Raw genomic sequence first — 23,180 nt, 5'->3', positions numbered from 1 at the left:
CGCAACCCCTCGAAAATACCGCACCGTAACACGATTCTTTTCGTCAGCCGACTCGATAATAAGCTAAACCCACCCCTGAAAATTCTCGGGGGGTAAATTATTTCCCGGACCAGGCGTATGATGAATCGATCGAGAGAGCTGGTGATGCGAATATTGCGAGGAATCGTAGCTGCGGCTGTTTCAGGGGTGATCGATTTGAATTACAGGTATTCAAGAATCTTATCAGCTTTGTAAGAATTTCACACTCGAAGTACTTTTTCAATGCTAGATTTTTTATTTATTTAATTTTATCACCAGTTATCCGGTAGGAAATTGTTGACAGAAAATTAAGTTGAAACACAAAGATTCCGGAGTGCAATTTTACCGATTAAAGCTGGGAGAGTTGAATTTGATTAAAGCTGTGTCTACATCTTTGGATGTGAAGAGAAAAAATGAACCGTGCAGAATTTTTTGCAATAACACTCGTTAAAGATTAATCTATGACCGATAACGAGAGGTTGTTAATATTCTTCTGCAATATTCGTTGTTCATCGGTATCGAGAGTTTTCGCCAATGTCTGGAAGAATTTTTCAATTTTCATTCCTTCCTCGTATGCGTGAGTGCAAACAGTATTTTTTACTTTTATCCAGCCAGCCGTAATATCGCAGGCGTATACATGCCAGAAACAGTGGAAGCGAGTTATTTACACCCCCGACATTCCGCGGTAACTGTATATCATAGGAGTAACATGTACATGGTGTAAGAAAACACGAAAGTGTAATGCATAAATTTCTACTCTCTCCATCGGAGGAAAAGAAAGAAAAAATGTCCACAAAAGCACGGATTTTCGATACGCGTAAGTCTACAAATTTTGGTATTTAAAATTTCGCTAATTGATTTCGCCTCATCGATCGTGTGTTAAACGTTCGTTGCAAAATACTCGGGTCGTAAATCGACGATCCGAATGATAGGCATGATCGTCTCTCGAAAGCTTGAAAATGCTCAAGTTGAACAGCCGTGAATAATTTTTTTTTCTTTTTTCCAATGCGTCATCAATTTATTGGCCAGACGTTTATCGGCCTTTACTTTTATTTTATTCACGGTATTTCTTCCCGCCTTTTTATTTTCAGGGACAATTTCACCCGGAGGACGACGAAGGCTGGTACGGCCATTGTTTTCCCGAATGAAGAATGTACGGGAGCTTTTCCATTTATCGCGTTTTCCCCGCCATGCCGCGATGCAAACCTCGCGGCGTACATCGTCAGCAGGGGGTGAGAGTTTCGAGGGTGACGAAATGACGCGGCCACCAGGGCGTTCTCTCATTCGTGAGAAACTTCCTCGCGGGAGAGAGAGAGAGGGAGAGAGAGAGAATGGGAGAAAGGAAGGAAAGCTTTCGACGCAGGGTGGGTGTAACATCGGGCGAACACCTACGCGACGTCGGCTGTTTTCAAGTATATGAAATTGTTACCGGTGCTGCAGACGTGCCACCCCCGACCTCTTCCATTTCCATATTAATTGTTTCGCAATTTATTTAGCCGGATGTAATTTTGTAATTTGAAAAATAGTTACGCGCCTGTCTACCTGCCAGCTGTAAGCTCGCACACGCGACCGAAATAATGCGAAACGCGTTCGCAGCTTACTTAATTAAAATGTTTAACCAAACGCCATCCCCCCACCCCCACTTTCACTCACTCTCTCTCTCTCCCTCTCTCTCTTTCTGTATGTCTCTCTCGTTATAATTCTGGAACAGCGATAAGCTTCCGGGCTTATCGTACATGTTTGTTCATCTCCTCGTTGCAAGACAATTCTGTTAATCGAATTCACGTTCGCCAATGTCTAGAGGAAGATAATAAACACGGTTTCCCATTATTTTTATACCAATATCCGAACGCGTATAGACGGTTTAAAAAAACAAGCCTAATACGTACTTCGTTCATTGATTTTGTACGATATTTATTCACTCGTTCGTCAATTTTCTGCAGTTTACTTTTTTTGGGGGGCGAAAACCTGTTTGGGAATACACAAAAAGGAGGTGAATTTTACGGTCGCATTTTGCATAGGTAAATTTTGGTGTCGATGGGATTCGATAAGGAGCACGCGACTTATAAATTGCCAAACGGAAATCCGGGTCCGGAATGTTTACCCGATGCTGGTGGAGAGTAAACATTGCAATGTCTGTAAGATATTTACGAAGCTGGTCTCTGCGTATACGTGCGAAACTCTCTCTCTCTCTCTCTCCCTCTCTGTCTCTCACGCGTTCTCCAATCCTGTATTCAGGCCTCGGTTTCACCGTCGTTCTAGAAAATATGTACCCCGCACCTATTGATTTTAGTCGAGCAACCCCTTGGGTACGACGCATACCTAGAAACCGGGCTTTGCCCGGTATATTCGGTTTAACTGCTCGCAAACAAGCGTGTATATGAGAGTAATTTGAATTTGCGCGAAGCGGAAGTTTCGTTGTTTGGATAAACCAAGTGTTCCTTACACGCGTTTAGTATTTTTTCACCACAATTGCAGATGACGACAACAATTTTTCCCTCTCTTCGTTCGGCTGGTCGACAAAAATTTATGATTTTCTTTCGAGTAAGGATATCATTCCGCTACTACGAGCTACTTTATTCGCGAATTTGTGGATAAATTCGATCTTTTCATTGTAGAAAATTTCCGCGATACTCAATCGAGTCTTCTGATCAAGAAAAATTGCTTTCAAATAGGTTCACTCGAGAATCGTCTACGAAAGTTGAAATCTCTTTTTCGCGCAGCGCTAATTTCACTTATAGATCGTGGCGTTAGCGAGTAAATAATAAAGAATTGAGAGTACCGAAGCTCGGCGTAAAGATTTCAAAGAAAACTGCAGGAGCTCGAGCGATTTTTACACTCTAGTCGTGATATATTTACGAAACTGCGGAAAGCGTTAAAAATTTACGAAACTCGTAAACCAAGTTACATCACCATCGGTCATAAAATTGCTGATCCATAATTTTCTGTCGATGCATGATGCAGCTGAGAAATTCTCAGGACTTTATCGCTTATTACGCGAGGCTGAAGATATCTTTGAACCTGAATATCAATTGAAGAGTTCAAGAAATCCCCGCGATACGCTGCTGCAAAATCTATTTTCTACCCGAGTCCGAAGCGCGCTTCAAGAAATTCAATTTTCGAGTCAGATGCTTTTCTCGCTGGGTGCGAAGTGCAGCGGAATTAGTCGGCGTTCCTGAAACCTGATCAGTGGAATACTTTTCCTAATTTTTTCTCGTATTTCGAGGCCTCTCGTTGCCGGTAATTCGGGCTTCTTCGTTCCCGTACCGAGTGCAATGTGTAGGTGTATGAAAAAGCGTTCGTTGCGAGCGTCGACAGGATAATCTAATCAGGAATGCCCGACGGTCGGTCTCTGGGAGTTTTACGCTGCCGAGAGGCAAATAAAAGGAAAACTAGCAACAAATGCATTCCACGTTTCCATGCATTCTTTTTCTTTTTTTTCTCTCTCGTTATACGCGAAAGATTCGCCATTGGTAAATAAATTCCAAGCTTGTTGGTCGAAAGAGTGAAAAAAAAAAAAAAAAAAAAAAATGACAGATTCAAAAAATAATACGAAAACTAAAAAAAAAATATGGCTTTTAATGTCGCCCTCGAGCCCGTAAAAAATTGCCCCCCCCCCCCCTTATTTTTAACGCGCCCGCAAATTCAGGATGAAAATGTATATTCTCGGAATCACACAGCGCACCATCGACAACTACCAATTTTTTTTATTTCTGTTTTGTGTTTTTTTTTTTTTTTTTCGTTTCTATTATCGTAAATCGATAACAGGCACCGAAATTCACGCGTTCGGTGTATTTACACTAACTTTCACCGTCGATCAAAAATAAAAGATGGAACGAGAAGCAATTGACTATTTGATACAGCGTCAATTTTTTTCCGTGGATTATTCTTGTAGTTCTTTTGAATTTTTTTTTTATCTAATAGAAATGCTGTGTGAATTTTCTGAATTTTTTTTGACTGCGGAAAATTGAGTGGCACAAGGTGCGAAATCCTGACATATCAGTATACCGATGGATGAAATTGAAAGTAATTTATTGAAAGTGAGAATCAAACATTCTCCAATAGTGATAAAAATGTTACGGATGTAACGATATTACATGCGAGTCACATAGAATATAAAGTAATTCGTATGTACGCGCCTTAAGCACATACAACGTTTCAAAATAAAGGGCAAACGCTTAACTCTAGGTGTCACGTCGGTCAAGATCACCTATCCGGTGAAATAAGTGTAACTCTCTCTCTCTGCGAGCCGGGGTCGAAGCGAACGGTTGATATAAAGTCTAGTCCTGTCATATTCACATTCTTATAATTTCGTTAACATTTGGGAAAACAAAACAAGTAAAAAAAATTGAGACGACGATTCATACAAGAAGTGTAACCCAACGGAATCCCAATCTTTCGGAGCCTGTGAGCCTAAAGAACAAATCCAAATATCTGATCGACGAACGACCACGCAGTATAATCGGTGAAGACCGATTCTATAAAAGGAATATCAAAGAACTTCAACATCCATGATCATCTACGGAGCCGTTAGGCCACCTCTCTTCATCAGAGATATTCCGAGCTAAGTCATCTTTTCATTACTGATTTGTAGGTGGATTGTGCCACAAATCTGTAATAGCCTTCTTAAGTCAGTATTTTATATCTTCGTCTGTTAACTTTATTGTAATCTCACCATAATTTAGAGTCCTTTGTCAGTAGATTCATTCTTTCACTAGAATCATTTTTAAATTTGAAGCATAAAGGAAAAGAGAGCCAGTCTTTCGTTAATATGGTACAAAAATTTTACCAGAATAATTATATACAAAACGTCGGTAATCGCATTGAGTAATTTTAACGTGTGAATGAAAGAGTGAATGAGACTTTCTATGATTGCCTGTTCTTTTAAAAGGTTATACCAAAACTCAATAAATCTGTGTTCTACATTGTTTCCTCCTGATTTAATGTATTTTGTTTATTGAAGATATCTAGATTTCTAATATAACATAAAATCAAAACGTATCGGTTGAACCTCAAAAAAAAAAACCGTTACAAAATGGCGCCCGAACAGGGACTTTAGACATAAAGAAAGTAAACATAGGATTAAATTTGAAACTTCGTCGTTGAATGTTTGTATGATTGACCTTAGGTAGTAATTGTAAGAAACATATATTACGCGATAAATAGAAATATAAGAATTTCAAAAGTACATGGCACCAACGATTAAAAGAACACCTGTTAAAACTAGGTCAAGGATCACAAATAAACCAAGGAGGTCAGAACCTGACATATCAAAAGCAGGCAATAGTCAAATACGAAATAATACAGGCGAGATGGAGGGAGAACTGGAGCGTTTGAAGGAGGAAATGGCGAGTTTCGCGGGTTTACGAAATACGATTGAACAGCTACAGGCACAACAAGCAACTAACGCACAGCTGGCAAACGAAGTCGCATTGTTGAAGCTCCAGAACGAACAACAAAGACAGGCTCTTCAACAGATACAGAATCCAGTTCAACAACCAGTTACCAATAACGATCAAATATCGGTGAGTGAGTTAATAGTAAGTTTGCAACGAAGTCACATTGATGCCAAAGCTCCCGAGTTTACAGATGAAGAAGTTATAAATCCTATTGAATATTTGGAAAATTTGGAAAATTATTTCAGGTTAAAATGTGTGAAGGAAGAGTGTAAATTGTCGATAGTCGAAAGTAAATTATCAGGTAGAGCAAAAATATGGTGGGAAGCGAGTAAAGAAACTATCAACACGTATAATGATTTTAAAGAAGCCTTTAAAAATAAATTTTATTCCATTCCAATCCAAGTTAAAGTCAAAACAAAGTGGAGTTCAAGAAGGTATAATCAACAGGATGGTTCACTTCAAACATATTTTTTTAAACAGCTTAAGGAAGCAAAATACCTATTACCGAAACTAGACCAGTTCGAAATAAACTATACCATTATCCAACAATTACCATATAAAATTCGTGATACTCTAGCAACTGTGAATATGGCGGATACAAAAATAATAGAACAAGCTTTATCGCAATTAGATGTAAATTATGAAGAAAGAAACAATAATAAACACAAATATCAAAATCAAAGTAACAACAATCAAGTGAATAATGTAAACAACATGCAAATTCAACATAAACAACAGCAACAGATAAATAATACAAGTAGGCAACAAAATTATCCAAATGCTGCAAACAACTTTTATCAAAATCCTCAATTTGGTACAAACTTATCACCATGGCAATATCAACCGCAAGTTCAAGCATCAACAAGCAACCAAATGAATTTACCAAACGTCAATTATCCACCACCTTATTTCTCAGGAACCAATAATCAGATACAGTCATTACAAACTCAAATGCAAACTAACACCAATAATTTACAAACCAGTCCAAATAGAAATTTAAACTAATAAACAGCTCGATGTGTATAAGTCCGACATCGAGTTGGGATTATGCAAATTTAGTTGAGGACTTAATGCACGAAATTGGTAATGCTGAAGAAAAAATTGAAAGAGTAAAACAAAACTTATCGAATGGTCCAAATGTAGTAATAAATGTGTTAAATTATCGAATGGTAGCTTTATTTGATTCAGGAAGCCAAGTAACATGTATGTCTGAAAAAGTATATAAATCTCTCAAAGGTAATCATAGTTTAAATGAACTACCAGTTACAAATGTAGTAGTTTTACCAGCAATTGGGAAAAAGCCCACAGCGGTTAAGCGACAAATTTTGGTTGATGTTCATATAGGATCGCAGAAAATCACAACAGCTTTTTTAATTATACCGCATCTGTCTAGTAGTGTGATTTTTGGTAACGATTGGCTTGATATTAATAAAGTAGTTTTAGATTACGGTCAGAAAACAATTAGTATTAAAGGTAAAGTAATAGCTCCACCACTTTTCTCATACGACCGGGAACCTGCGGAAAGGTTGAGCTCATTTGCACAAAACGCGAAAATATATATCAAAATTTTAAGAACTGAAGATTCAGAAAAAGAACATGAAAAAATAGGTAAAGAAATATTTAAAAAGAATTCAAAGAAAGAGAATAATAATGAAGAAAATAAAAATGATGATGAAGATATAAAAACAGTTTTTGAAAATATCACAACTAAAGATCCTGAATGTGATAATGATGATAAAATGTCAGAAACACATGAAAATGTGATGCAAATTGACAATGAATCTGATTGTGTAGAAGAGAATAAAATTGATGAAGAAACAGAAATAAATTTAAAATATATCTTTGTAGAAAATGATGAAATTGATAAAAATATTTTAGTAGATAAGGAAAATATATGTGTAGCAATAAGTGAATTTGATAAAATTGCATCGGTAGATCAAAGAGATAATCCGAGAAATAATGAATTAGAAAATCTAAATTTGATGTGTGTAAAAAATAATATAAAATGTAATGAATCTGTATTTCAAAATGTAAACGAACATGAACAAAATAACGCAGAAACAATAGAATCACAAGACCATAATTTTTACAAAAAGAATTTAGTTTGCCAGAAAACAGTAGAATCGGAAGATCACAATTTTTTTAAAGATAAATTGGATGAAAATATCGAATCAATTTTAATAGAACAAATTCAAGTAACAAGATCTCAAACAAATGATCAAAATTTTTTCGAATCTGTCCGGTCGATCGCGAATAATCTTATGGGTACAAGTGAAGAGCAAAAAGTTGAGCTGAAAAAATTGCTAATTAAATATGAAAAACTATTTTCAGAGAAAGCCGGATGTACAAACATTTATGAACACTCTATCAAATTACTAAAAGACAAGCCAATCGTTAAAAAATCATACCCGGTACCATTTAAATTTAGAGAAGCAGTAGATGCAGAGATAAAGAAAATGCTTCAAGCAGGAATTATAGAAAGATCAAATAGTCAATACTGCAATCCATTGCGAATAGTACAAAAGAGGGAGAATGGAGTGAGGTTATGTTTAGATGCCAGATATATAAATGACATAATTGAGTCTGATAACGAATGTCCACCACCAATAAATGAATTATTAAGAAAATATCATGGTGTAAAATACATGACATCTACTGATCTAACACATGGATATTGGCAAATCCCGCTAGAGAGAAATTCACGTCAATATACAGCTTTTTTACACGGTGGCACTTTATACCATTTTTGCAGAATTCCATTTGGTCTCAAGACGGCAGGAAGTGGATTCATACGTGCCCTAAATATGGCATTAGGTAATGAATTTACCTCCTTTCTGACTTGTTATATAGATGATCTTTTAATAACCTCAACTGATTTTGATTCTCATATGAAACACCTAAGCCTAATATTTGATCGTTTAATGAAACACAATTTTACACTTCGTCTAAATAAGTCACTTTTTTGTAAGAAGTCAATCGCATTTCTCGGATACGTTATAACACCTGAGGGAGTTAGTCCCAACCCAGACAAAATCAAGGTGATTAGAGAATTTCCAGTACCAACAAGTAAAGTGATTTTACAACGATTTTTAGGAGCGTGTAACTTTTACCGGCAGTTTAGCATAAAATATTCGAACTATGTCACGCCCTTGAGAGATTTATTAACAGACAATACACCGTTTAGATGGACAGAGAAACATACGAAAGCATTTAAAGAGATAAAGGAAAGTTTTATAAACTGTGTAACCCTTAATCACTATTTACCTGGCGTCATATGTAGAGTACAAACAGACGCAAGCGATCTTGGAATAAGTGCGATTTTGTACCAAATTGATGAGGAAGATAACCATAAAATTATTTCACTTATAAGTAAATGTTTGTCGAAAGCAGAATTAAATTACACAACTACGGAAAAGGAATTACTGGCAATAATGTATGCATTAGATAAATTTAGAATTTGGTTAATTGGAAGTCCATTTGAAATAATAACAGATCATAAAGCATTAACTTTTATAAATACAGCACCGTTTTTAAGTCCACGATTATCACGATGGGTTGTAATCTTACAACAGTACACATTCACAGTCAAGCATTGCAAAGGAAAAGATAATGTGGTGGCAGATTTTTTCAGCCGAAATATCAACGGGAAACAAAGTACAAACGAACGTAACAAGTTACTAATAGCAAAAATAAACCAACTGCTAGTAGATAATGTAGAACTCGAGCTAAACAAAATCGCATCTCAAACTATTAAAATGAATCCAACGTTGATAAGAAACCTGAAAAATTTAAAACAATTGCAAATAAAAGATGAGGAATTGAAAAATATCATAAATAAATGCAATACAGATTCATCTGATGGTTGTTACAAAGTACATGAAGACTTGTTGTTTTATAAAAGTAAATTCGATCAAAATTGGCGAGTAGTAATCCCACAAAGTATAGTAGATTTACTCGTAATTTCTGTACATGAAAAAATAGGTCATATGGGTGTATATAAAACATACCAATATATTAACAGATATTATTACTGGCGAAAAATGAGAGAAGGTATCAAAAAACGTATTCAAGCATGTGACACATGTCAAAGAACAAAGGCATTATCCTACAGCATGCAAGGAAAGTACAAGCAGGTAACAGCTGATCACCCGAACGAATTGACTACAATTGACTTCTATGGCCCTCTGCCGAGATCTATTGGGGGAGTCCAATATTTGTTAGTTGCAATAGATGCATTTTCAAAACTAGTTACGTTATACCCCATAAAACGAGCTACTACAACAATAGCATTAAATAAAATAATCAACGAGTACTTTAAAAACGTAGGAAAACCAAAAAGATTGCTATCCGACAATGGAACTCAATTCACAGCTGCTAGATGGAAAGTCGAATTAGAAAAACAAGGAGTAGAAGTTTGCTATTCATCAATTAGACACCCACAATCCAATCCTACTGAACGAGTGATGAGAGAACTGGGGAGATTTTTCCGTACCTTCTGCAATGATAAGCATACTAGATGGGCAAAATATGTCAAAGAAATCGAAAAATTATTAAATTTAACAACACACCATAGCACCGGTTTTATTCCATACGAACTTCATTTTAATAAAACAGCGCATGATGAATTAACAAAAATTGTAAAATTTCCAGACAGAATTGAAAATAGTCACGATATTAAAATATTGTTAGCCAAAGAAAACTTGAAGAAAAATTTTGAATATAGAAGCCGGAATCAAAAATCAATTTCAACTGTAATTTTAAATGAAGGAGATCTAGTTTTACTACGTGTACCATATCCATCCTCCGCTATCGATAAATTAACACACAAATTCTTCCATTTGTTTAAAGGTCCGTACAAAATAAACAAAAAAGTTAATGAAAATGCATATAATTTAATAGATACAAAAAATAAAAACAAAAACTTGGGAACTTTCAATCGTGTGAGTTTACGCAAATATTATCAGCCCACAAATCCAAGTGCTAAATAACAGATAATTTTTTGTAATGAAAATTCACGAAAAACTCGTCATGAATCCTTCAAATGTTCTAATAAGTCCAACATGCATAGATTATAGAATTTTTTTAGATGTAAGTCCAGTTAAACAAAATGTTTGCTAAAAGAAAATGTGACTAGATTTTAAAATGATAATTTTAATGATGAATGATGAAGGATGAATGGATTGAATGATTGATAAGTAAGAAGTAATTTAAAGAGAGGTTTTTAGATTTTACTGCAAATATAGGATAACGAGTAATTTTCGATATTTTCGTTCTCACAACAATCTCGAAAATGGGGGGGGTGATGTAACGATATTACATGCGAGTCACATAGAATATAAAGTAATTCGTATGTACGCGCCTTAAGCACATACAACGTTTCAAAATAAAGGGCAAACGCTTAACTCTAGGTGTCACGTCGGTCAAGATCACCTATCCGGTGAAATAAGTGTAACTCTCTCTCTCTGCGAGCCGGGGTCGAAGCGAACGGTTGATATAAAGTCTAGTCCTGTCATATTCACATTCTTATAATTTCGTTAACATTTGGGAAAACAAAACAAGTAAAAAAAATTGAGACGACGATTCATACAAGAAGTGTAACCCAACGGAATCCCAATCTTTCGGAGCCTGTGAGCCTAAAGAACAAATCCAAATATCTGATCGACGAACGACCACGCAGTATAATCGGTGAAGACCGATTCTATAAAAGGAATATCAAAGAACTTCAACATCCATGATCATCTACGGAGCCGTTAGGCCACCTCTCTTCATCAGAGATATTCCGAGCTAAGTCATCTTTTCATTACTGATTTGTAGGTGGATTGTGCCACAAATCTGTAATAGCCTTCTTAAGTCAGTATTTTATATCTTCGTCTGTTAACTTTATTGTAATCTCACCATAATTTAGAGTCCTTTGTCAGTAGATTCATTCTTTCACTAGAATCATTTTTAAATTTGAAGCATAAAGGAAAAGAGAGCCAGTCTTTCGTTAATATGGTACAAAAATTTTACCAGAATAATTATATACAAAACGTCGGTAATCGCATTGAGTAATTTTAACGTGTGAATGAAAGAGTGAATGAGACTTTCTATGATTGCCTGTTCTTTTAAAAGGTTATACCAAAACTCAATAAATCTGTGTTCTACATTGTTTCCTCCTGATTTAATGTATTTTGTTTATTGAAGATATCTAGATTTCTAATATAACATAAAATCAAAACGTATCGGTTGAACCTCAAAAAAAAAAACCGTTACACGCCAAATGAAATGATTTTGAAAAAAATAAAACACAGAAATATTTACAAAGATACGTTTTCACAGGGAAAGAGAAGAATGTATCTACACAGTTGCAAATTATGTTCTGCGACATGAGAATATTTTTCTAAAGAATGTGACAAGTTTTGCACATTTGCAGAAAAAAAGAAAAAAAAATTTCACGGTGAAATGCATGCGGGCGATTTTCATTCGCCTAAAATCTACCGTGTAATATGGTTGCATTCGAATAGCTGTATGTAACATTAAGAGCTCAATGACGGACAGGCATGCTAGGTTTTGAAAAATCAGGTTAGAGAGTCAGAGACAAGATAGATTCGTAGAATCTAATTCTTGGTTGTACACGGTGAACAGATAAAAATAAAAAAGAAAAAAATAAACAAAGTGCACAAATCTAAAGAACGGACCAATTCATAGTGGCAAAGTAACGTGAAATTTGCGGAGCCGTGAGTTGGATCGGTGAACAATTATTGCCGTTGTTAATTTTACCGATATAAATAGTTGTGTGCAATGTTAAACGTTACTTATATAATAAATATACGCGTGTGTGCGAATGATTTTTAAGCCTATAATGCATCATGATATTAATAATTAATCTACGTAAAAAAGTGTGCAATTTGCATTATGCGAATTCAGACTCTGCTCTCTCCAGTCCGGATGGATCAAAATAAGCTAATGCATATATATATATATATATATATATATATATATATTATATACTGTATATACGAACAACAATTATCATTAATATTATATACGGCGTGTCTTGTCCGCCAGCAAATGAAAGTTTCAGCCAAAAATTATCCAAAGCAGAATACAATCATTAACGGTAGCATTTTGCAACAACGTTATTCGGTCCAAGGGTCCTGCCAAAGTCCTGCTCCGCACTGTCAAAGACTCGGATCAATCCTTCCGACATAGGCAATCGGTATTTCCTCTTCTCTCGCGGTTATTACCTCCCAACGATTCAGATATTCGATAAAAATAAACCGAACATGTCTGATCCTCGGAAAACGAGAGGCAAGAAATTGAGTTATTACTTTTTATGTAGATAATTCTAGACAATTTTCAGCCGTGATTTAGATCAGAAAAGTCTGTTAATTTATTATGTCTTTGCGAAGATAGAATCGTCAAGTTTAAATGAAAAAAAAAAATTGAAACAAGGGACGAATCGAGGCAGGATTGAAACGACGAGCAACGAGTCGGCGGAAGGATCGCGACTTCGGTGCAGGAGCCCTTGTCTTAAACTCACGGATAGAGCAGAGGGTGGTGGCCGATATCGTACCGTATCGCCTACCTTCTTCTCCCACTGGAGGACGTAGGGCACTGGGTGCTCACCCGGGAACTCCACGTGGCAGTTGAAAACCACGCTCTCGCCCAGGATCGCCGTTATGTGGACCGCGTCCTGGTAGCACAAGCCTAAAACAATGAAATTAAGGAAACGAGGGTGAAAAAAGGTCTCTGCAAATTTACAGATTCGATCAAACATTGAGTATAAATCGTTATTCGTTAGAGAGTGCGACGATTCGTATCGGAAATAGGAGGAGAGACGGAGAGGGAGAGAGAGAGACGAGTTCGGGTCGAGAAGGTTTAGTAGATATACGTAGTTCGGTAATATAAGAAGTGTCGTGACAGCGAGTTGAAGCGTAAATCCTGGCGGGGTAGAAATTTTAACTGAGAATACAAAGACTTCACTCGCGATATTTTTTATTCATTTTTAAACATCGTCACCGTTTCCCATACATATCTATATATCTGACTAAAAAACCTCTCTCGTCTCAATTTTATTTCGCGGGCAATTTTCTCCTAACTCATCGTTTTATCTTTTTATTTATACATATGTGTGTTATTTGTTATTTATTATACATGTTCTTTTTTTTTTTAACCATCAGGCTAAGTTTGTTAGACCTGCGACGAGTAGTCTCCCTTTTACATTGTAACAATAAAATAACGAATTTAAGAAAGGGTGGATAAATAAAAGAAAAAAATAGAAATTCCCAAAATTATATACGTCTTTGTGTCTTTTTCTGATTTCATTGCGTAGATTGTAGAAGAACGACGTAAAATCGTTACAAGGGAGTTCTTATCGTAGATCAAAACTGTGTATAATTTCTCGACAGATGAAATCTACGTGTGGTTTTTGAACAGGCATTTTTCGATTCAATTTTACTATTTGTAAATTCTCGATAGAATCGGGGCTTACTACTGTCAGAAAAAAGTGGAAAATGCAACCTTGACAGTTTAATAAGGGATTCAATATTTCCATTAAAGTACAGGATATACGTGTAGAGATTCGTTTTATTCTCTCGCACTCACACCTGTTTCGGTTTTGATTAAATCTCAACCCGTAACGTACAAAGTACGCGGTGCGTCAAGCGGCTTTCGCAAACCGATTCGATACACGCTTACAACCTATACACACGCAAGGGGGTGTTGAAATTTACGTTAGCCTAACAGCTGGCTGCTTTCCGTGTAGCTTAGGCTCAGGTTAGAGAAAATTTAAGACTGATCGTGAATTGAATTTATCGGGACTCGGCAACGGTAAGCGGATCTTGAATTTTCGATGCGCGAAATAATTGCATATTTCTTTAGCCTCCATGCCTGCGTGTCTTGATATATAAATTCGACGAAGACTTGGTTCAAGTAAAATTTCACTCTGCTTTACTAACTTATTTATTGCCAACTGTATTTCTGTGGAGTCAAAATTTACATACCTAATTTATATATTATATTTGACGTGTGCGCGTATGAATAAAATTCTGTGAAGTTTGAAATGAATAAAATCCCGATCAGGTGACAGATAGAGAATCAATATACGATGCCTGTTGAAATAACAAATATAACAATCACGTGATTAAATAATAATAGCACACACACACACACACTCATTCTTCTTTATTTTCTTTTACGACAATTTTGAATTGAATTTTATGTTGATTGTATAGACTTTGTACTGTTCATTCTCGTTCAAATTAAACGATTAGGTCAAGTTTGTTCGCCTGCGCCGATTAGGGGAATTATGCTTCTGCTCTATTGTAAATGTTATTGTAAGGTTTGTCGGTATAAGCAATAAATAAATGAATAATCTTTCTTTTCAACATTATTTTCAACTATTCTGTGTATTTTTCTTCAGCGGTCTACTTTATTCCACGTACAATAGTTATTAAAACGTTATAGAAGGTCTGCACACACTGCGCGTGTCCAAAATTCAGCAAAGCATCGTTAATTTTTCAAGATAATGTAGCAAAGTTATTTCGCGAGTTATCCGTCCAGGTACGAAAGTACGATGCTAAGAGCAACGATGAATGGAAGCCATTGTTACGTAGGTACCTACTTCAGAGGATAGTCGGCGTGTTTCATTGAAGCAACTTTGCAAAGAGATCCGATGAATAGTTTTCCCCAGTTATTTTATACAAGCCCGCTACGAATTTCCGCGGCTTCTTCGACGTGCAGCAGCCGATTCGTTTACAGGCTTTGCGGGCTGCGTTGCGGAGAGTTTGAGAAATCCTAGATGCTGCAGCTTTGCAGGGATGCCCGGAAGTGCAGCTTCGGAGCCAGGTGTAATCACTATTGGCGGGTTTCACCTCGGGGATGATTTTTCCTCCAGGATCGATTTTCCCGCGGGTGAACGGATCGCGTTCATCCATCAGGAGCCGGGATCCGTACAGCTGGAAGGCCGCGATTGCTTCATTGAATTCCGAGCGCGGTATCAAGCTCACTGCAAGCTCGTGCGCGCAGCTTTGTTCCGATTACAGAGAGCGGGCGGCACGCGAGCGGGTTCCGCAAAACAGCCGATCCCCGAAATTTACGAGACGGAATTTTACTTCAAGGGCCGCGTTTGTTTCGCGACTGATACCGACGTTCGTATGAACCCAATTACAGGGATACGCGGAGAAAAAAGTTTACGCCCTGTAAGCTCGACGTTTTCTTATTCAGAGGGGGCAAATATGGACAGCCTATCTCAACCGGATCAATTCACACGCTGCGGGTTATTTCGAGCGACACCGCGTCCGGAAACTGGGAGAACGTGACTTTGCGTGTTAAACGAAATTTGACCCTGGTGTATCCTCCGGATTATCCCCTCCAGTTTTAGAGTCTGGCAGCCGACCAAAACCTTTCACGTTCTCCGATTCCTTCGCCACCCTCCAGGACCGAGCTTCATATTTTCTCTGGAATTCGCCGCAGGCAATTAACGTCTGTTCGGGAAGACTCGAGTGCGCTGAATTACGTTTTTAGAAAAAATGCGTCGCCGGTGTATCGACGTTGCGACGGGAGAATCGTCAAATCTTGTCAAGTTTCGAGAGAAATTGAAATTATATCCGTTAACAGACATTTTCGTGCCGAGTCAACTTTTGTAACAAGTTAGTATTCTGTGGTTTTGGGGGCTATGATTACGAATCTGAAATCTGATTTTGGAAATTCAAGATGGCGGATCCAATACAGTGGAAGAAAATTACAAATTTCATGAAATACGGTAAAAAAATTCTACGCAGGGGTTTTCGAGGCTGCTGATTGGATTCGTCGTACTGAATGTTCGAAATCTGGTTCCAGATTCGTAATCAGCGATTCTAAAAACCCGCGAACAGAATTTTTTTTCTCCGAATCCGATCGAATTTGAAATTTTCGTCCCTCGTATCGGACCCACCATTTTGAATTTTTTAAATCCGATTTCAGATTCGTAATCAGCAAACTCGAAAACTTATAATTTATGTTTTACGTGTAAGTGTGTAGGAGGATAACTTTCTCATTTCTACAATTTTCACGATTTTTTCCGGTCAGTTTGTTTCTAACAATAACAATTTACATTATATCGCAACAACTACTCTCAAGTATTGAAAACTCATTAGTGTACCGTCAAAAATTGGAAAAGAACCGTAAAGAAATATGTTTTCACAGTTCTCTAAATATACAAAAAAAAATCCATACAAAATACTCGGCTTTCAACTGAAGCTCGAACGGCCAAGTGAGCGGTTTTGTACGACGATAAGATTCACCGGAGAAAGAGATCGGAGAAACAAGCCGTGACTTTGGAATGGAATGGAATGGGAAAAGTTTACCGTGTCGCAGTCGTCAAAGGCAATTAGATGGAAAAATCTGAATCGCTGCAGCAGACTGGACGGCTGATTGTCGTCGGGCAGAATGGCGCGCTTTTCCTGCTGCACGAAGCTGGTCCTGATAATGGGAGCTTGCAGCCGTCACCGTGTAATTTTCCTTAGCGGACGTAATTTAACTGCAACTTTCCCGGAGCGACACCCTGTGCCGGAGCTTTTCGCCGTGACTAGAGCCGGATTTCATTCATTCGTTGGATCCGGCGAAGCCGTTAGTTTTTGCATTCCGTTTCCGAGTCTAGCCGCCGCCGCAGCAGTTGGCCGGTAATCCCGAGGCGACGATAAGCTCGCAGACACGGCTGCTTCGAAAAGTGTCGAGCTTTCCATCGGTGCAACTGTCCGAAGATCAGACGGCTAAGAGCCGCTCAGTTTTCACTTATGGGCCTGCGGATGGACGGGTCGGGGTGTTTCAAATTAAACTTGACCGTCCGGCGCTCACGGCGATTAGTCATCCGGTCAAGAGCGACGGAAGGATCGAGTTAAGCCGGCGAGATACGGTGGGAAAAACCGTCTGCGATCCCGGAGGGAATTAGAAACGCGATATTTCACCCTCTGGGTACGTGTCGTCGGGTCTAATCGTTTTCTAATTCATCCGTACAAGCCGATTGAAATTTTCGCCCTCTTCTTCACTCGCGATCAACTGCGTCAGAAGAACATTCAACGTCATCGAGAATGATAAAGAATCGTGATACGACGGAGCGGAAACTAGTTTCCTGCCGTTGCACACTTCCGATTGGATCCCAGAACAACGCAGGTCTGATCTTTTGAAACGCACTGAGAAAAATTTCATTTGTTACAGTAACTAGAAGAATTCGGTAGACCAGGTATCGTTAAAAAAACTGTTTGAATATTGTTGGAATTACAGAAAACGAGGTAATAAAAATTTCCTCAATGCGAGAAGCTTTGCTTCAGCGGCAACGTGTCTAAACGTCCTGCGAATTTTTAGCATCGGTCGAGCTTTTGCCTTGACGAAAACACTTGTTCACCAGCGAGGCGTCTCCACCTTTGTGACCGTTGTTCGTGCTCTTCGGGTCGAATGAATGGGGAACGGCGCGAAGCTGGCTGCGGTGTGCCGATGTGTATGGGTTTTGTATCATGGGGCGAGGCCTGCCAAAGCGAGCAGCCCAACGGTATGGCACAGTTGCCAATAATGAGGACAAAGACGAATGACAATGGAACAAAAGGCGCCACCCCGCAATCAAAGACAACGCGGCCCGTTGCCAGCGGAAATTATAACGGCGACGATGACGCAACTTGCGCCTTGTCTTTTGTCGTTACGTGTGCCCCGTTACTCGGTACTTACGACATTATACTCTTGGAGAAATTTTCACTCCGCAACACCGAGCGTCGAAAGGACGTTTCTCCTCGTAATTTTACCCCAGTCATAACATAACGTGGAAAAACGTGTTTCACCCTCTTTTACGACAACATCTGCGATGCTTGTCCGGGCTTTCAGTGTTGCTTCGTATACCGCGTTACGAAAGATCGGGGTGGCTTCTCGTGGTCTTCGGTTCTTCGTTGCTTTGTCAAATGGGCCAATTTGAATTGAAATTTTGGTATTTTCTTGACCGTGGAATGTGCAGGTATCGTAGAACACGGAATCAGTCAATCCTCAAAACGACCCTTTTCCAACGATCTAGAATAATTTACCGACAAATTTTCTTCGATCGGTATCACGATGTGGGAAAAACGGGGAGAAATGCAAGCTGGCGAGGAAAGAGTGGCTCAGGTGGCGACGAAAGCTCGGTAATTTACGAAAAAGCTAAAACGGTTGACAGTGTGACGAATTGACGGGGTGGCTTGAAACGAGTACCGAGTGCTGGAACGCTGTTTCAAAATTGTTGATATCAATATCGGCGAACACTTCACATGCACCTATGACGTAGCGAACCGCTTGAAGTCCTCTGTTTCTGTCACCCGATTCTCCCTCTCTTTTTAACTTAGGTGAAATTCGCTACACAGTTTAATAATTTATTTCCAGGTGAATTTGCATTTTTACTGCGACTAGATAGTCGTATCGTGGGAATGTTTACTATGACAAAGTGACAATGTACGAATTATTTTGTTCTTTATTCATGTTTTATTATAATTTGTAGTTGGATAAGTTTAGGGTCAGTCTGACCCCAGTGTGGCAGCAATGTGATTCCAGAGAGATGTGGAAGCTAAAAGTTAAGGTCACGCAGTACTCTTACCCTTACCGACCGAGCAAACTCATCTCTTCTCCCTCTCATTGCATCTTACTTTGTGACTGATGGAATGAAAATGTATCCCACGAAGCATGTTGTTCCGCGTCATACAAATTTTCTCACATCAAAGTAATTGCCTCAAAGTAATTGCCAGATGGTCAGACTCATAATAAGTAGAATAATTTTTTATGATTATCTGACAGGCAACTCTTATCTCGTGCAAAAATATAACTTATAAATTTTTCACACGTTCGTTTCAGATCACGTTCAAATTCTTCCTTATTCATCATCCCGACTGTTTTAACGACTACGCTCCTAAAACCCTAAAAGTGAAGGCATCATTGTTTAAGACAGCGAAGCCATACTCGGTGCTGTTTTTACGCCTCGATATTATTATATAGATAAAATAATCGATATTCATCGATTTATTTCTTACGTTAGCAAACTTTTCAACACTGGCTTTGATATGCTTTGCGTTTTTTTATTCACATCGTATGTCACGCAGCTGCAGACGTATTGTTTACGAAATTCACCGCGTTACGATATTATCGACAGAGCACGAGCGATTGACACGCTCTCTCTTGTGTTGCCTCCATAAGCTTCGTAAGCGCTGTGTTTAGCCCACGGAGTAGTAGGAAGGAGACAAAACTCAAGCTCGGCTCAAAAGTTGGTCCGGTTTTTCGGGCAACGTAACAGAAATTGTCAAGGTGTGATGTAACCGCCTCTCGCGCACTCTGCCCCCTTCCCTCTATGATCTTACGATTTGCCGTTTGTCACTTTTTCTTCGGATTTAATGTCGGTTGAGGTTGGAAAAGCAATTACTCAGTTTTCACTCACTTAAAATGCGTATTTTACGAATTTACGGAGTATATTTATAGCACGAAGGTTTATAGGTTACGATACCTTCTTTTTTCACATTTTATAGCGAAAATTTAGCTTTTTCAACAAGAGGCGCTCATATCGCATTCAGACAATTCTTCTTACGTTACCTCAAAACTGAGGACAAGTTTTATTGCAGAACATTGTCTCTTTTCTACTACTCCGTGGTTTATTGTTAGCCTAATATGACATATTGTACATTGTTCAGGCGTACGTCATATATCTAGTCTTTAGTTCTAAAAGTGGTAGAAATTTCTTGATCGAACAGACGATTTCTACAATGTTAGAAATGTCAGAACTGGTATATTTCAACTCTAATTGTCAGTGCATCGATCGTATTGATATAGGGCCTAAATGAAAGCTCTGAAAATCTAAAAGCATAAGAAACTTGTCTTATGTCGAATTTCATCGTGAGAGGGGAGGGATACGTGATAAAAATGGCTGGATAGGCCAAAGGCTTATGTTCGCAGTAAAAGACAAAAGTTCAGCGCTGCAGCGTTGATGACACATTTTTGGATTGGTCACCACACGACTGCGCCAATTTGTGAACTCTTAGATCGTTAGTTTCTGCTCATCACTGTGTACGAAACACTCTACGCATTTCAAAGTATTCGCGTGAGAAGGTAACAATACCCGATTGAAATTTTTTGTAATTTCCATTCCGGATTCTGCAATTAACTGCACGGATTTCAAATTAGTGTTGCAAATAATTACACATATACTTTGTTTCAACCGAAGCATAGGTGATTGGCAAGCTGATAGCGAGACTCCGAAAACGGAATTCTCGTATATCGTCATTCCGACGGAAGCGTAGACCACACACGTACACATACGCAACTGTCAAACTGACAGCGGGACTCTGAACACAGTACATAGCCCAGCGACCAATCACAGGACGAATAAAACGACAACAATGCTTGCGAGATATATCGTGACACACCAACTTTTTAGAAGTTCGTTAGAATTACAGTTGTCGGGGTCCCGGAACTCATTGAACTCGATAGATGAAATATTTAATACTCCGAGCAGCCGATGTACCCGCCAATATATTTCCTTTGAACTGCGATATTGCAATTCTAGTCTCACTCTACATCCGCTATCCGCACGACAGGCAAAACGGAGTGTCTCAATGTGTCCAAAGGGGCTAAAAAGTCGTGTGAGAATTCGAATCCGAAATTACCTAACGGAAGCAATAAAACTTTGACTCTCTAGCAGCTGTCTACTTTTATTTAAGCGATAATTATACAATCGTGTTTACGAACTACTGTCAACACATGATCCATGTGATGACTGATACTGCGAAAAGAGATCCGAGCAGGTTGGTTGATTCAGATGACTTTGACAGAACCGACAAAAACAAAAATGGGTTTCCGCACATTCGCCCCTGTTCAACAACGATTCTCGAAACTTATCCCGGGTTGTTCGACCCGACGCTTCGCGTCTCCTGCCGGCAAGTGGATCAAATAACAGACGTCTTCCGCGTGGTTGGATTCAAATTTCGAACATGGCTCTCCCGAGGCCTCATTTTGGTGCCGATTTGAATAAAATTTGAATACCCATTTTCGCTCAAGCTTGCCACTGGCGCCTGGGGCGCCTATTAAATGATCATCCCTACGGACCGACGATTTCCTGTGGGAACAACGTTTCCGCACCTGGCGGAAGCCCGCGTCCCGATCGCCACGTCGCTCCCTGAGGACTACGGGAACCGGAAGCCAGCCTGACGGGGCGAAAGGCGATGACGAATGCAGGGCGAATCTCCGGTTCTTTCCACGCGTCTCTTCCCGTTCGACACGACTCGCGTCCCCGGGACGAAACGAGCCGAGGATACCCGAGGGACCCCGAGGGAGCCCGAGGCCGCGTCAATACCGGGACAAACTCGTGCCGAACCGGTCCGAAAGTCCAGAGTTTACGCCGTCGTTTAACAGTTCATAAAAGTGGTAATCCGGCTGTCCCCTCGACGGGGGTTAATGGAATTTTAAAAATGGCTGGCGCGCCGATTCGTCCCTGGCTCACCTGCGGGGACGAGGAAAATTTACGAGCCGAAATAATTGGAAAGTAAATAAATTACAGGCATTAGCCTCAAAAGTTTTCTTCTCGGCCCTGCAGTGCAGAGAGAGACACAGAGAGAGAGAGAGAGAGAGAGAGAGAGAGAGAGATCGGTATCTACGCGTCACGGCTATGCCTCACGTATTTATAATGTTCGTTTACACGCACGGATATTGCTGACAATAAACGCAGCAAGGGCAACTTGAATAGTATAAGTGGAAAAAAAACCATACTCTTCCGGTACCGAATAACTTTTATACTATTGTTTTTAAGTTTTTCTTCCTGATCTTCATCCTGTTTTTTTTTTTTTTTTTTATTTTATTTTTCTAACGTTTGACCGCTTATAACACTATCGCTTATTTTTTCGGAACTTGCTCAGCTTCATTTTATTTATTAATTATCTGCTACATCAGTGATTGTTCGTTAACGTAGAGACCGGTGGTGATATATCGTAGACTGTGATTTTTTTAATTATTATTGACGAGTTATTGAGAATAGAAAAAAGTTTGTAGATCGAAAAATAAAAGAAAATCTTGTTAAAGTTTACGGGAGCGTTGTTCGAAGCGAATTCAGCGCCGTAACAAAGACTCGTTAAACGTTATTACTGTCACGTGCGAAGTATTATAATGCCAGGGATAATAACGAGCTGTTAAATGGGAATCTCATACGCCGAAGTATGCCGGGTATATTCTTCGAGACACAAATACCCGAACCGAGCTTTGATTAAATTGCGCTAATGAGACTAACGAACGTATAATAAGAAGAGTGGAAAGTGCGAAGGTTGGGGCTTTTATCGAGAGAGAGAGATGGAAAGAATGAAATACTTTTTTGGGAAAATTGATGAACATTATAATGTTAGAAACATAATTAGGTTAGAGACGCACGTGCGGTTGCTGGGGTTAATCAAGAATAACTTCAACGTCGATTGTTAGTGAAGCTTCGAGGCTTGGGAGCGTGATATAACGAATTAAATTCGTATATAACGAATGAAAGCCACAAGGCTCGTTGAAATTATTCAAAATTTGATTGAATGCACGAAGTAGGAGGTGGAGGTGGAAGAAGAAGAAGACGAGGAGGGGAAGGTTACCGAGCCGTTAGCAAAATTCCTCCTCGTATTTACCATAATGTAATCAACCCCTTGTCAATTAATACAACTCTAAATAACCTCGAAAGGGTACCGCTTTAATTATCGCCGTCGTAGGGAGGGGAAATTAATTCGTTCCGAAGTTAATTCCCCAAATAGTGAATACCGCTGACCGACAATCCTTCGTATA

General features: G+C 38.8%; 1 protein-coding gene across 19 annotated transcripts in view; it reads right to left on the bottom strand.

Moving 5' to 3' along the window:
- The window catches only part of LOC124179126 (protein turtle-like), a 172,889-nt gene that overhangs the window by 21,851 nt on the left and 127,858 nt on the right, over window positions 1–23,180 (bottom strand). For 16 of the 19 annotated variants that reach the window (XM_046563234.1, XM_046563239.1, XM_046563242.1 and 13 more), the window contains one exon: window positions 12,940–13,106. In XM_046563234.1, the coding sequence (XP_046419190.1) occupies window positions 12,940–13,106 (167 nt within the window). The remainder of the gene's footprint in view (window positions 1–12,939; window positions 13,107–23,180) is intronic. The other 3 variants (XM_046563243.1, XM_046563244.1, XM_046563241.1) reach the window with 2 other exon arrangements.

Source organism: Neodiprion fabricii, chromosome 3 (assembly GCF_021155785.1).
Source record: "Neodiprion fabricii isolate iyNeoFabr1 chromosome 3, iyNeoFabr1.1, whole genome shotgun sequence".
NCBI classification, from domain to species: Eukaryota; Metazoa; Arthropoda; class Insecta; order Hymenoptera; family Diprionidae; genus Neodiprion; species Neodiprion fabricii.
This window is presented reverse-complemented; position numbering and strand designations above follow the sequence as displayed.